Source organism: Bos indicus x Bos taurus, chromosome 21 (genome assembly GCF_003369695.1).
Source record: "Bos indicus x Bos taurus breed Angus x Brahman F1 hybrid chromosome 21, Bos_hybrid_MaternalHap_v2.0, whole genome shotgun sequence".
Lineage (NCBI taxonomy): Eukaryota > Metazoa > Chordata > Mammalia > Artiodactyla > Bovidae > Bos > Bos indicus x Bos taurus.
The window spans coordinates 69,631,293-69,645,419 of record NC_040096.1 but is presented as its reverse complement, the minus strand read 5'-3'; the positions used below and the strand labels follow the sequence as shown (position 1 = coordinate 69,645,419).

The 14,127-nt window shown below is 69.1% G+C and overlaps 2 protein-coding genes across 7 annotated transcripts; both read right to left on the bottom strand.

Moving 5' to 3' along the window:
• Positions 1 to 639: 639 nt before the first annotated feature.
• Positions 640 to 9,033, bottom strand: CRIP1 (cysteine rich protein 1). 4 transcript variants are annotated; one of them, XM_027520807.1, is made up of 5 exons: positions 5,613 to 6,065; positions 1,135 to 1,229; positions 987 to 1,044; positions 861 to 907; positions 640 to 771 (listed from the first exon to the last, which is right to left on the bottom strand). In XM_027520807.1, the coding sequence occupies exons 1-4, from the start codon at positions 5,809 to 5,811 to the stop codon at positions 867 to 869; spliced, it is 393 nt and encodes a 130-aa protein (XP_027376608.1). In that variant the 5' UTR covers positions 5,812 to 6,065; the 3' UTR covers positions 640 to 771; positions 861 to 866. The 4 variants fall into 4 exon arrangements, with proteins under 4 accessions (XP_027376608.1, XP_027376610.1, XP_027376607.1 ...); XM_027520809.1 differs by lacking the exon at positions 5,613 to 6,065 and adding an exon at positions 2,058 to 3,564; XM_027520806.1 differs by lacking the exons at positions 640 to 771; positions 861 to 907; positions 987 to 1,044; positions 5,613 to 6,065 and adding exons at positions 7,655 to 7,811; positions 8,758 to 9,033 and having other exon boundaries at positions 1,146 to 1,229.
• CRIP2 (cysteine rich protein 2) lies at positions 8,850 to 13,919 on the bottom strand. Of its 3 annotated transcripts, none has more exons than XM_027520803.1 (8): positions 13,781 to 13,916; positions 10,823 to 10,917; positions 10,688 to 10,745; positions 10,283 to 10,423; positions 10,143 to 10,211; positions 9,973 to 10,067; positions 9,457 to 9,514; positions 8,850 to 9,383 (listed from the first exon to the last, which is right to left on the bottom strand). In XM_027520803.1, exons 1-8 carry the CDS (start codon positions 13,821 to 13,823, stop codon positions 9,316 to 9,318), a joined length of 627 nt encoding a protein of 208 aa, XP_027376604.1. In that variant the 5' UTR covers positions 13,824 to 13,916; the 3' UTR covers positions 8,850 to 9,315. The 3 variants fall into 3 exon arrangements, with proteins under 3 accessions (XP_027376604.1, XP_027376605.1, XP_027376603.1); XM_027520804.1 differs by lacking the exon at positions 13,781 to 13,916 and adding an exon at positions 11,143 to 11,542; XM_027520802.1 differs by having other exon boundaries at positions 10,283 to 10,745; positions 13,781 to 13,919.
• Between the last annotated feature and the right edge of the window lie 208 nt (positions 13,920 to 14,127).

Genomic DNA, 14,127 nt, shown 5'->3' with positions numbered 1-14,127 from the left:
ACACAAGGCTGAGATGACCCCTCTGGGCTCTTTAGATCAAGTTCTGGGACGGGGCAGTCTGCCAGAGCCAAAGCAGCAGTGACCAAGTAGGGGGAACGGGGAGGGCTCTGAGGGAGGCTCAGGCTGACATGAGAGTTTCCAGACAGCCCCCAGCCGTCGCTCCCCAGCTAGTCCTCACAGTCCCCCATCAGGCAGAGGCCACATGCTAGCCCCTGGGTGGAGGGTGGGGGCAGATGAGGCAGGTGGTGTCTGGGTGGATGCACGGAGGGGGCTGGCTCCATCTGGTGGGGTGGGGTAAGGAATGGAGACAAGGGTGGAGCCACAGGAAGTGGGGAGGGCAGGCAAGGGCTCCCCACCACAGCGCCCCAAAGCTTCTCAAAAGCGGAACCAGCTCAGCGATTCACCCTGTGGCCCTCTGTTCCTGCTGACCTGTTCCAGAACCAGGGAGGAGGGCTGCACATCTGCAGAGCTGGACAAGGGGCTGTCCAGCAGGGCTCCCCGCAGAGCACCCCTGCCCGACCAGGGCAGCAGGCAGCAAGGCTGGCAGCAGCAGGAAGAGGGAGTGCCAGCGTGGCCTGGCGTCGGGACCCTGGCCACACCCCTGCACTGTTGCTCCAGGGATGCAAACACACAAGCAGGTCTTCCAAGTGTCCGCATTTATTGAGGGCAGGGGGGGTCTATAAGGGGAGCCCCAGGTGCCTGTGGAGAAAGGCCTGCCATCGGCCTGGAGGACAGCAGCCCAGCGGGCAGCTGGAGATGGGTCTCCAAAACCTGTGCAGAGACACAAGGACAGAGGTGAGTGCAGGTCCAGGGTGCTCTCAGGGCCACTGGGCGGGGCGGGGTGAGGCGTCGGGAAGTACCTGGGTTTACTTGAAAGTGTGGCTCTCGGCTCCGCCGCGCCCAAAGCCTGCAGAGAGGTAGAGGGCAGGTTAGGGGTGGCCAGGGGCTGTGGAGGGCTGGGTCAGGCAAGGTCGTGGGGAGCATACCTTTGGGTCCAAACATGGCCGCGTAGCAGGGGTGGTTGCAGTAGGGCTTGCCTTCATGCTGCAGGGAGAGCGGCCATGAGAGTCTGCCGACCGGCCCTGCCCCTATCCCTCAGCCTCCCCGCTGGCCCCGCCAGGCCCCACCACCGACCTCGGCATGACCCCCGGAGGTCAGCGTCTTCCCACATTTCTCACACTTGAGACAAGGCCGATGCCAGTCCTTCCCCAGGGAAGTCACCCGCTCAGCTGCAGAGGCACAGATGAGACTCCGTGAAACGGGGCACACGCACACGCTCACACCCACGCTCTCCAGACCCCTCTGCCAAGGCCCGCCCACAGCGCCCCGTGGCCCACCCAGGGGCTCAGCGGCACCTGTGCCCCCGCGGGTGGGGCACCTCCAGTCCCCAGACCGTCGCGCCTAACGAGCGGGAGTGGGCGCTGGTCCTCGGGGCGCCCCGAGGGCTTGGGTGAGGCTGGAGGAGGAGGAGGTGGGGGTCTCGGGCAGGACCGGGCCGGGCTCCCAGACTGAGCCCTCCCCCGCCGCTGCACCGGCGACCGCAGTGCTGGGGCGGGAGGGACCTCCCACTTCCTCCTGCCCCCCCACCTCCCCTGGGCTCGGGGGCGCGGGGCGGGAGGCGGCGCCCGGGGTTGCGCCGCCCGGGGCGCGGGTTTCCGCGTCTGTTTCTACTTAACGATGGGAGAAGCGGCCCGAGCCCCGCGTTCCTGCCGACCCGCCGGGGTCCCCGCCCAGGGCGCGCCAGGGAAGGGGCGAGATAGCGGGACCCGGAGACAGGGAGACCCCAGAGTCAGGGAGATTCAGAGACCGGAGACTCAGTGAGACCCGGAGAGAGAGCGGGGCAGAGATGGACGGCGACCAGACGCCGGAGGCCCGACCGGCACACCAGGCGGCCACCAGCAAGGCTAGGGGTCGCCCCGAGGCGCTGCCCAAGGTCCCCCTGCGCCCTCGGCCCACCCGGGCAGCCCCGCGGGATGGACCCTGGGCCGCGCTTCCGCATGGGGCTGAGGGGGAAGCCTCAGCTCGAGCCGGGGAGGGCGAGGGTGGGGTGCGCTCACCAAAGTACACCTCTTTGCTGCACTTGGGGCACTTGGGCATGGTGGCGCCGGATCGGGGCAGATGGCCAGGCGGGAGCAGACCGGAGCGCTGGACTGGGTGGGTCGCGCCCGGTCCGCGTCTTTCAAGGACCCCTGGGCTCCGCCCCTTTGGGACACGCCCCCAGCGCCCCGCCCCCCTGAGTCCTGGACTTGGACCCGGAGGCCTCGGATTCCAGCCAACAGGCCAAGAAAGGTCATCTGGTCCACTCTCGCCTTGGGGCAAGACCCGGGCCTGGCCGACGGCAGAGTGCGGTCCGAGGGGGTCCAGGAGGTCGGCGGGCACTCTCGCCGACTGGACTGGGCTGGAACCCCGGAGGAGCCCCGCCCTCGCCCCGGACTCTGGGCGGAGGCTCCCCAGAGCGGGAGAGAGCACCCCACGCGCCCCGCCCCACCCCCGCCTCAGAGTGCTGGAGCCCCGAAGGTAACCGCTATAATGCAGAGAGATGCAAATGAGCGTGTCGTACCTTTCCAGGCCTTTCCCTAGATACAGGGCGGGGGGCACCTACCAGGGCATTCTCAGCCTGGTAGCCCTCCCCCACGAACTGCCCTCCGCCTTCATCACGCGTGGGGCCAGAAGGTTGCCCCGCCCGTCTCCTACCCCCAAGGGACATCCCAGTCTCCACCGAGCCCCGCTTCGGCCCGCCCCTGGATGTCCGTCGGACCGCAGCGGAACTCCCCTGAGATTCCGAGACGGGACATCCCCTCCCAAGGCGGGGACACCCATCAACGGCAGGGCTGGAGATTCTGCGGGATGTCGGGGGTGGGGGGAGTCTGTGCGGCAACGCCCAGGCCTCCGTGGAGCTGCGCGGCGGCGGGGGAGGGGTCCTTATCTCCGCAGGAAGCGCCGAGGGCAGAGGGCGGAGAGGTCCAAGTCCGACGTCCAAGGACGGGGGGGGGGGGCGGCCGGAGCCTCTCCGGTGCCAGGCGGAGACTGCAGGCCCCACCCGCTCCAGGAATGGGGGAAGGCCAAGGGTGCGGGCGCTGGCGGGCTGCAGGGCCCTAGGCCATCCTCCGCTAACCAGCAGAGGCCTGCGGCCTCATGGCGGGCGTCGGGGGTTGGTGGGGAGGCCGATGGACGGGTCTCCGTTGCCCCTCAGCCCAGGCGGAGGCAGGGAGGCCTGGGTGGGGTCCCCCTGCTCCCCGCCCCGGAGGACACTGCCCTGCCCCACCCTCCTGTCGGTCAGTGTCGCCCAGGGCACCCCCTCTCGCCCTCTGCTGCAGGAGGGGCTACCCTCCCTGTGGACCCTCCACCTCTCTGCTCCACCGTGACCCCTCAAGCCACACCCAGCTCCTGGCTTCAGCAGAGCCTCAGCGCTCAGTCCTCTCCCCATGCCGGCCCCCACCCCGAACCTTCACCAGTGTCCTTGGCTCCCCTCGACACACCCGTCCCTCAAAACAAATCGTCATCTCTGGGCCTGACCAGGCCCTGTCCCCACGGAGGGCGCTGGAGACCATCCTCTGAGAGGCCCTCAGCCCTGAGCGGAGGGAACCCCTCCCCCTCCCCCCCCAGCCTCCCCCCCCCCCCCCCCCGCCCCGCCCCGCCCCCCCACCCCCTGGGCCTGTCGCTGGGAGGAGGGGAGCTACGGCCTCCCCCGCCATCCCGACCCGACCTGCCCTCTGCCCCCCGCCAGGCCCCGCGGTGGTGGAGCACGCCCCAGCCTCGGGGAGGTCAGCGCTCGGGACCCCATGCTCCCCCACCACTCTGGTCCTCCCTCCTCCCTGGGACCCCCCTCTGAGAGTAGGCCACAGCTCTGCCCCCCACTGGGGCTCCGCAAGCCCTGGGGTCCACAAAGCTCGAGCCCTGCCCTGGAGCCCCAGGTGGCTGGCTGCCTGCTGCCCTCAGGAGCGGTGCCCACCCTCCACTGCAGGAACCACACCAGCCTGCCCTGCCCCGAGCCTCACCACCCTCTCCCCCCGGGCACAGGAGTGCCTCCCCGGTTTCTGGAGCTGTGGCTGCCCACCTGCCCCCACCCAGCCCTTGGTGTCTCCCTGGCTTGTGCCTGGTCTACCAGGCCAGGCCAGGAACAGGAGGGTTGGCCCAGGTTCCCTCCACTCCTGGCTTCATGATCAAGAGAGAAGTGGAAATGAGAGACAGCCAGAGTGGGACGGGCAGACAGACAGACAGGCAGAAGCAGAGAGGGGAGGAAGGGTCAAGACCCCCCGGTGACAGAGAGGGCCGGGTGGGTGGGGGCACCGGGCAGGACCGTCTGGGGAGGTGGGTGTCTGTCACGGCAGACCCTGGGGTCAGGCCACAAATGGTGCGTGCACCGCCCGAGTAGGTGTGCCAGGCGGAGGTCAGCTCCCCCTGCGTGATGAACCCGAGGGAGCAGTGAACGGCTGGCACCCAGGATGCGCACGTGTGTCCAGGGCCTGTGGGCATGTCTGTGTGGGCACACCCATCTGAGTGTCTCGGGGGCTCCGGGGCAGGGGGCCACCCTGAGCTGGGCTCGGCTTCCTTCTGCACACTTGGCCCTGGGGATGACCCCTCCCCCTACTGGACTCCAAGCCCCCCAGACTCTGGGAGTGGGGGAGCAAGAGCCCCCCCTCTTACAAACCAGGGTGATGAGTCTCTTCCTGGCCTGCCCAGCTGTTATTGCCGTTGCCATAGCCACAGCGCAGGCTGGTGTGGGGAGGAGGCCAAGAGGGGCCAAGGCCCATGGGCGTAGCCCTTGGGTTGGTACTTAGCACAGTTTTTCCAGACACGCACACACCACACACACACACTCTCTCTCTCCCTGGAACCCTCCCAAAGCTTCAGCTCCCCCAGCTCCCTATCTGCCTGCCCGTCTGTGAAATTAGGGACCCCCCAAAGCTGCAGTCCTCCAGCACTGGGGAGTGTGCAGGGTGGACAGCTCCCACAGCCTCTAGACTCTCTGGCCAGGCACGGCCCCATTTGAGGCTTCCCTGTGAGGTGCCGGCCAGGCCCTAACAGCCCCTCCAGGAGCAGGCTTCCGGCTTCCATCAGGTCACCTGCCCCAGGAAGCTCTTGGGAGGGGCGGGGCGCTGACCCGGCCCAAGGTCAACCAAACTCAGGACCACTGGGCCAGTTCAAGACCCAGCCCTGCCCTGCCTGGCCCTTTGGGGTCATTAGTGGCGTCTGCTGCACGAACACACGGAAGGCACAGTGAAGCACCAGGCGCATCCCAAGACACGGCACCCCGCGCGGGCAGCACCCAGCCCCGCGCTCTCCCTCCCAGCACTGGCCCCAGGGCTGTGGGCATCTGGAGTGTGAGGGACAGAGCGACCAGCACCGCCTCTTGCCCCAGGCTGCTCTGTGCCCAGAATACACCCCCTACACTCTGCCAGCGTGAGGTCACCCAGGGCCCTGAGACCTGGGGGAGGCTGCTGCGGGGTTCTGGCTGCTGGCCAAGGCCACCAGCGCGTGCTCACCCTCTCTGTGCACACGGCCACACCCTCACCCGCTCGTGTTCCACCCAGACGGGAACTAGGTGGGACTCTGCCCCACAGCAGGATTCTGGACAGAGAGGGCAGGCGGGGGCCCCAAGGCGGGCTCACCTGGGCTCCAGGCACTGGGAGAACTTGTGGAGCAAGGCTCGGCCCCAGCGGCCGCTGAGGAGCCTTCCAGGGGAGTTCTGCCCTCGGAGCTACAAAGACGCCCACCCCAGGCCATACACAGTGGCCCTTGCCCCTGGCCTTCGCCAGCCAGTCCTGAAGCCTCCACCCTGCGCCCCAGGCTCTGGGCCCTCCTCAGCATGGACAAGAGTAAGGCTGTCCCCTGCGAGGGCTGGAGGCCGGCAGGGCTGCTCTGGCATTCCTGCACCCAGTGCCCTGCGGCTCCAATGTGTGCTCGGGGACCACTGCTGAGCCCGGGCCAGAGCCAGCTGCCTACCCCCAGAGTCCACCCCTCCCTGCCCTTCCTCCAGGCCAGGCTGAGTCACAGGCACTCAGACATTCCCAAGGCCTATTTTTAGCAGCTTGTCTCCCAGGACCCCCTGTCTGCCCCAAGGTCCTGCCCCAGGTGGCCGTGAGGTGGGGGCGAGGGGGATGGAATCTGTGCTTTCCCAGGAGGGCTCCGACCCTGTCCTCCGGGCCTGAGACCAGCCCAGGCAGGAGAGAGTCCCTCCCCTCCTCTCTTGGAAGCAGGCCCGGGATGCAGAGGGGCTGGGGCACCTGAGCCCGTGAGCCCCCTCAGCCAGCCCTGCCAGGGCCTGCAGCTCGGCTTGTTGAAGTGCCCCTGCCCTCCCTACCCACCCCCGCCCCCCAGGATGAGCCTGGTGCCAGGAATCTCTGTATCCTAGAGCCAAAGGCCATGCAGAACGGCCTCAGATTCCAGCCTCGCCAGTCCGGCAGCTGGGCATGTTCACCGCCCCAGACCCACCCCTGCAGCCACTGGGCCCTGAGAAAGTGTGCAGCCCGCACCTGGCCGCCTCTCCCGGCTGTCCTCCCTGGCCCCGCCCCCAGCGGCCCAGGGCCAGGCTCACAGGCACTCGGTGACTTCTTGACCCTCAGCTCCTGGAACCACTACCAGTGCGTTGGTGCTGGAGAAAGGTCATGCCCCCTCCAGGCCTGGAGGGGCTCAGGGAGGCTAGCTGAGCAGGGCGGGATCCCCAGGGAGCCTTCACAGCAGAGGGGCAGCCCAGGGCTGGCACTGGGGGGTCACTGGCCCAGGGGAAGCTGGTGGGGCTGGGAGGGAGAGGGGCTGGGGGATCTAGGGCAGGGGTCAGGGGATTCCGGGACTCAGGAAGTGGGGACAGAGGAAGCTGAAGAGATGCCTGGCGTGGGGGGCAGGGGAAAGAACACCAGCCAGGGCCTGATGGGATGCATGGGGGCTCAGAGGGCCCTGTGGAGGAAGTGGGGAAGACTGGACTGGTGGGAGGGGGTGAGGCTGGGGAGCAGGGTGTCAGAGGAGGCCGGGGTGCCCTGCCCAGCCCTGGGGTTCTGGAGCAGAGAGAGGAGCTTAGATGGCATTTCAGGGCCGCCTCGCTGGCCGGCGGGGTGCCCGAGGAAACACCTGGCTCCCTGGAGCTGGGGTCCCCTAGGGAGCCCCGGCAGCGCGGGGCCCCCGCGGCCCCCACTGGCGGCACCCGGCGACCGCGAGGAGCCCGGCGGGAGCTGCCCCGCCCCGGTTTCCATGACAACCCCAGGGAAACAAACAAGGAGGCTCAGCACTCTCCCGCGAGCAGGAAACGGAACGCGGCCTCCCCGGCCAGACCCCGCGAGTGGGAGGCACTAGCGCCAAGCAGGTTGCGGCCGATCCGCCCTCTGGGGGACCCGGTGCCCCTCACCCTGCCCGCAAGGCGGCAGTCACACAATAGGCGCCCCTCCTCCCGGGTCTGGGGGACGGGCTCCCAGAAGATCGCGTTTCCCTCGCGTAGTTTCCACTGGAGCTTCACAGAGGAAGAGGGGCCCAGCTGTGCTCTCAGCAGCCCCCACTGGCTGGACGGCAGGAAGTTTCCATCCGGCAAGAGGAGCCCTCGGCAAGGGCGGGCCTGGGGGTGCCCCCAACGACCCCCCCAACCAGGGAGCTTCGGCTTAGCAGGAGGGAGGCGGGAATGGGAAGAGTCGTCCCAGCCGCTCCTCTTGAGTGCACCCCTTACCTCTGCCCGGGGTGAAAGTGGGGCGCCCTTGGGGTACCTGCACCAGGGCCTCCCACCCCCCGGGGCAGGCCAACCCGCCTTGCACATCCTGGCTGCGTTCCCGGCGCCGGCCAAATCCAAGGAGACACTGCTGCCCACGCTGGACGCCCGGACGGGCCTGGAGGAGGGAGGGCGGCTTGGGATTGCGGACACCGAGCCGGCCGCTCCACCCGAGGGACACGGATGGCTGCTCGAAGGACAATGAGCCCGGCCTGGCTCAGCTGTCTCAACCTGCTTCCTGGAGAATGAGCCAGGGAGGGGCCTGTGCCAGGGGCTGGGGTGCTGAGAGCTGGCCCCGGGGGTGAGGGGGTGGGGGCAAGGCACATATGGAGTCGGCTGCCTACGGTGCCTACAGGCCCAGAGATGACCAGGTCCCGAAGCTCCTGGCTCCGGGAGGGCCAGGCCTCTGGGGATGCGGTACTGGGAGCAGGCCGGCGCACGCGCTGAGCCGTGGAAGGCGGGTCTACCAGGGCTCTGCCCCGGAGCGGAAGAGAAGAGGCGCCCTCTGGCGGGCTGCTAGGGAGCCGCGGATAAAGGGAAGGCAGGAGCGTGGGCGGGAGTCTAGGGGGCTCCTCCAGCTGCTAGGGGTTCCCGGTTGCTAAGGTCAGCCTGAAGAGGCCAGAGGTGACTCCATCAACACCGCAAACCAGATGCAGAAACTCTGTTCAGGCAGGAGCACTAGGCCCTCCAGACAGCCTGCATTCTGTCCCTGGGCTCCCACCTGCCCAGCTGAGGTGAGCTCCCTGGGCAAAGACTGGCACAGATTCTGCCTCAGGTGTCCTGCCCACCCCTCGCCGCTCCTCCCCTGCAGGAGGGGTCGTCTGTCCCTCCCTCCCTCCACCGGGTGCCCTCAGCTCCCCTCCCTCCAGCTCTCTGCTGGACCAAGGCACCGCCTGGTTTTAGTGCCCCTTTCTGGGCACCAGGACCCCAGCCTCCCGCACTCCCCACCTCCCTCTAGTCCTTCCCAAGGGCCCAGCCCCCCACTCGCCTAAACCAGCCCAAACAACATCCTCCCTGCCTGCCACCCATGGGCATCACCCTTGGGCACAGGGCCCCGCCCCCACCTGAAACCGGGCCCAGACATGCTGGGGGCACTTGCACTGAGCGATGGGCCCTCGGCTGCGAGTCCGCCCCAGAGTTGCAGACACGTGCGCCCTTGACCTTCAGACCTTTTATTGGTAGCAAAAGTCCCAGCACTCAGAGTGTGAGCCACGTGAGGGCGGTGGGCGGGCGCTGGCGAGGCAGGCGGGAGGAACACGGTGAGGGGCGTGGCTGTGGCTGTCACTGGCAAGTGGGGCATAAATAACACTGTGGGCGGGATGGGGGCGGCTCCACCTCAGAAAGGTCACCCAGGCCACAGAGACACCAGGGGCATGTGGGGCCACGAGACCCCGACGTGGGGACACGTGGGGCCAGGACGAAAGGGGGCAGCGGGCCGTCGGGGACACACAGGCAGATACACCCGGAGACAGGGACGGGGCAGGGTCCTGGGGTTAGGGCCCTCCCCCAGCTCTCTGGCCCTGGACTTGCAGGTGCAGAGGCGGCCTGGGCAGCGGGCACTCTCCCCGCGCAGCCAAGCAGTGGGCCTGGGGTCAGGGACCCGCACAGAGCGGCCCGGGGGCCTAGGGCTGAGCTTTGCCTTCAGGGTCCTTGTCATAGATGTAGCTGCCCACGGCTCCCGTGTTCACTCCTGCAGAGAGAGACCGCTTGGTGGAGGAGAGGGCGGGAGGGGGCCCGCGGCCCACACTCCAGCCGACACTCACCCTTGGGTCCGAAGAGTATTCCGTAGCAGGGCTTGTGGCAGTAGGGCTGGCCATCGTGCTAAGGACAGGGTGCGGGTGGTGAGAAGGGGACCACAGACTCCACGCCCACCGCCCCCGGTGGCCTCCTCCACGTCCAGGCGCCCGGCACCCTGAGCCCTCGGTTCCCCAGGTGGACTTGGAGGACGCAGCGCCGCCGCCTCACCAGCGGCAGCGCCGCCGCCGCACCAGCGTCCGTGCGCGGTGCGCGCACCGCGCCAGGCGGGCCTCCAGGGGGCAGCGCGCGCCGCCCCTCCCGGCCCGCAGCTCCCCTCGGGGCCCGCCCGCTCCACCCCAGACCGCAGCCCCCGCCCGCCCCTCCCGGCCTGAAGCTCCCCTCGGGGCCCGCCCGCTCCACCCCGGAACCCCCGCCCACCCTCCTCGGGCCCTCGCGTCCCCGGACCCTCATAGCCCTCCTCGGGCCCGCCGCTCGCCCCCCGCGCCGGCCCCCCTCGCCGTCCGGGGCCGCTCGCCTCTCACCTCCGCGTGCCCGCCCGGGGTCAGCGTCTTCCCACAGCGCTCGCAGCGCAGGCACGGCCGGTGCCAGTCCTTGCCCAGAGACGTCACCTTCTCGGCTGGGGAGGGGACAGAGGATGACGCCGGGGCGCCCGGGGAGCCCTCCCAGGCAGGGGCCGGGCGCAGCCACTCACCGAAGTAGACCCTCTTGTTGCAGCGAGGACACATGTTGGGCTCCCCGGTGAACGTGGTGACGCTGGAGGCTGGGGGAGGGGCGGGGTCAGGGTCTGCCGGCGCCCGACCCCACCCCGAGCCACACACTCACCCCGCCCACCTTTGCTGGGCCCCTTCGGGGGGCCGCTGGCTTTCCGCTCCTCAGTTCGGGCCACCGGGACCTCGATGGGGCCGGTGACCTGGGGTTTCTCGGCAGAGGGCTTCTCGTAGATGTAGGAGCCGGCCCCTCCGATGTTCACCCCTGGGTGGGGGCAGGCACTGGACACGGGAGCCCGGGCCCTCCCCACCCCCGCACCTCTCAGCCACCCCCAACTTCCCAGGAAGGCTCCTTCAGCCATGGGGGGCCAGGACCGCATCCCCAGAGGGCCGCAGTGGGGAAGGCAGGGAGAGTGCTTGTCCTTCCAGGAGGGAGGGGACCGCACAGGCAAGGGGAGAAGGGGACCTGGGCCGTCTGAGCTGGGCGGGGTGTCCCCACCGGCCTGGCCCATGGGGGACCCAGTCTCACCTTTGGGTCCAAACAGCGTGGCATAGCAGGGCTTGTGGCAGAAGGGCTTTCCATCATGCTAGGCAGAGGGCAGGGGTTGAGGGCGGGGGTCTGGCCCGGCTCCCCGCCCCCTCCCTGCCTGGGGGAGGCGCTTACCTCGGCATGGCCCCCAGGGGTCAGCGTCTTGCTGCAGTGCTCGCACCTGAGGCAGAATCTGTGCCAGTCTTTGCCCAGGGAGCTCACCTTCTCAGCTGGGCAGGAGGGCAGTGTCAGCACCGCGCCCCCAGCCCCCATGCTCAGCCCCCGCTGCCCCCAGGTCCCAGGCAGCCTTGGCATCTGGGTCCCCTTCACCCCCCAGGAGCCATGTGGCCGCCCCCACTATCTGCTCCTCATCACCCTGGGTCACTGCTTGGACCAGGCAACCTGGACGGGCTTCCAGCTCAAACTTGCCCCTCCCTGACACATGCCGCACACACCTGCCCTTCACACGGCCCCAGAGCCTCCAGGAGGGCCCTACAGGAGCTGGCAGAGCCTCAGCCTGGCTGATGGCAGTAGCGTCAAGCCTCCAGATCCCCGGTGGAGAGGCCAGTCCCTGTGGCCCCCCAGGGGACAGGGCAGGGCGCTGGCTGTCCATATTTGGCCTCCTCACCCTAAGCTGCGAGAGCACCGCCCCTCCTGCCTCCGGCTTTGGCGCCCAAGGTCTGAGACCAGCTGCTAAGGGTCATGTCGGGGGCCCTCCCTGCCCCCTGCCTCCCCCTACTCCAGGGCTGCTGGGCCGTCTCCCGATGGACGGAAGCTGGGGCTTCCCCAGGGAAGCACAGCAGGAAAGGGGCGGAGGACGGGGCAGGAAGCCGCTGGAGCTGAGCTGGAATCCTCCCACTGGAAGGGGCCTGGCCAGAGGAAAGGGGAGGAGAGGGGTGGGTGGGCTGGGGCCCCTCCGCTCGGGCAGGACTGGCCAGGGAGCGGGGACTCCTTCCCAGAGTGGCCCCTGCTTGGGCCAGGCCTCCCCCAGGGCACCAGCAGGGCGGGGAGCAGGAGCCGGGCCAGCACACCCCCAGGCCCAGGCGGCCTGGGAGGCTCCTGGAGGGCAGCTTGTGCTCCTGGTGGCTCAGGTTCGGGGCTTGGAGTTCTGGCTCCAGTGACCCTGGTGGCACCTGCTGGCCTGGCCAGGGGCAGCCTCTGGGACCCCCACCCACCATCCCCTTCCCAGGGGCACCACAGGCTTATAGATCTTTCTGGCCACTCCACCCTAGGAGGCTAGGGCTCAGACTGGCCAGGCCTCCCGCAGGTCCATGCCAGGGCAGACAGGAGCTGGCTGAGCCCAAGGCAGGCTCAGATCCCATGCCAGACTGGCATCCTCTCCCAGCTCTCCCGCTGGCCAGCGGTTGCCGAGGCAGCTGCGGTTCAGGGCAGCCAGAACCATGCTGCTCTGGCTAGCTGTTAGGCTGTGGCCACTGGGGGGCAGGGGAATGACCCTCGGACCCACCGGGCAGGTCAATGGCCACACGTTACCAGCCCACGTTGGGAAGGCAGAATCGACTGAGTCTAATGGCTTGGAAAGGAACCAGCTCCCACCCAGCTGCCATTGTCGGGGACGCAAAGACTTGGCATCCTGAGGTCACTGCGGGGTGCCCTGGCCCGGCTCCTCTGTGCACCCACTGGGGTGCAGCCGGACTCGGGGTGGCAGCCTCCTGGCTCCGCCCCTTCCTCCACCAGGGCCTCCAGACCAAGAGAGAAGCCAGCCTTTGTTTTCTGCTGGGAGCCAGCAGCCGCCCAAGCAGGCAGAAGCGCTTTTCCGGGTTGTCCACGGGACTGTCGGCCCGTCCCTGAGCTGGCCTGGCCCGGAGTAAAGATGTGGGCAGCGGGGCTGGCAGGACAACCCTGGGGCTGGCCCCTACCCTGAGCCTTACAGGGATGAGTCCTGTCCGAATGGGGACCGAGGGCTGGGCGGGATCCCCAGCAGGCAGCCGGAAGCTCCGCGGCCTCCAGCCAGGCCAGAAGCACTCCAGGCCAAATCCGGTCCCTCCCCTCTGGGAACAGCAAACAACGGCCTGCGCCTCCTCCTCCCACCCGTCCGCAGGGAAACCAAGGGGCCATCTTCACCTCGGTCAGTCCCCACCTCAGACCCAGGCCACTGCCCCAAGGATGACGAGAGAAGGGTCTTCTCTCTGTCCCTGTCTCTCCTGCTCTTCTGACTTGTGCCACTGTCTGTCTGTGCGGGAGTTGGTGGGAGGCTTAGTGGGCAGGGACCCTGGCAAAGTTGGGGAGAGGACCAGCCAGGGTGAGGGAGAGTGGGGGAGTGAGCCAGACACCAGGTTAGGAGTGCCAGCGAGTGGTGCGCCCATGGGAGGCAGTCTCTGCCAACCCAGGGGGCTTCCAGGCAGAGACAGGCTCTCCTCCCCACTCTCTCCTCCCGGATGCCACTGTTCTGACCTTGAGGAGGTAGGGGGCCTGGCCACCTGGGTTCCAGCGCCCTCTCCTGCTTGTGAGGGTTCGTTCCTCACCCCAACCGCAGGAGAGTCCAGGGGGAACTTGCGCCAAGAAAAGGAGCGTGTCGGAACGCGTAAGAGGTGGAGGCCAAGGTCGCCCCCGCATGGGCTGAATCCAGACAGAGCCTAGACCTGGCCCAGCGTGGGCAGAGGTCGGGGCTGGGGTTGAGGGTCATGAAGCCAGCCGGCCCGGCCACATGTCCGTGGGTGGGGCGACTGGGGTCCGAGTGAAAGGGCAGAGAAAGGCGGGAGCGCGCTGGAAGCGTGCAGAGCTTGCTGCTGCGCCCGACCCCGCCCCGCTGGGCACAGCCAGGCAGGACCGCGATCGGCCCGCGAGCGCAGAGCGCTCCCCCAAGCCCGGCCGCTTTCTGGAGGGTCCACGCGCCCCCGCCCGCCAGGCCTCGGGCCCCCGCCTCGCCCCCATCGGCTACTTCGGGGGTTCGGGCGTGGCCGCCCCCAGCTCGTCGCCGCTCCACCCTCCGGCCGCACCCGCGTGGGCAGCGGACGAGCCGGATCCGGGCCGGGCATCCTGGGGTGGCGGCCGGGCGCTGGCCGACGAGCGCGGGGGGCTCGCGGCTCTGCAGCGGGGAGCTGACCCCAAGGGCGGCCGGGCCCGGGCACTCACCGAAGTACACGGTCTTGTCGCACTTGGGGCACTTGGAGGCCATGGTCCGTACGCCCAGTCGCCCCGCGTTCTCCGCGCGCGCCCGTCTCCCCGCCGCAGCCGCTGCCTCCGCCGCGCCCGCCGCGCCCGCCCCGCCCGCCCGGCTGTCCGCTCGCCCATTGGCCTGCGGCCGGGGCGGGGCGTCGGGAGCCCGCCCCCGGGGTCTGGCCGCCCGGGACGCCGCGGGGGCAGGGGCGCACCTGCCGGGGCGGACTGGGGGCTACGGGACCCGCCTGGCGCCCCCTGGCCTCCGTCGCAGGGTGGCCTCTACCGGGCCCGCTCGGTCCTCGCCTGTTTCCATGGCAACT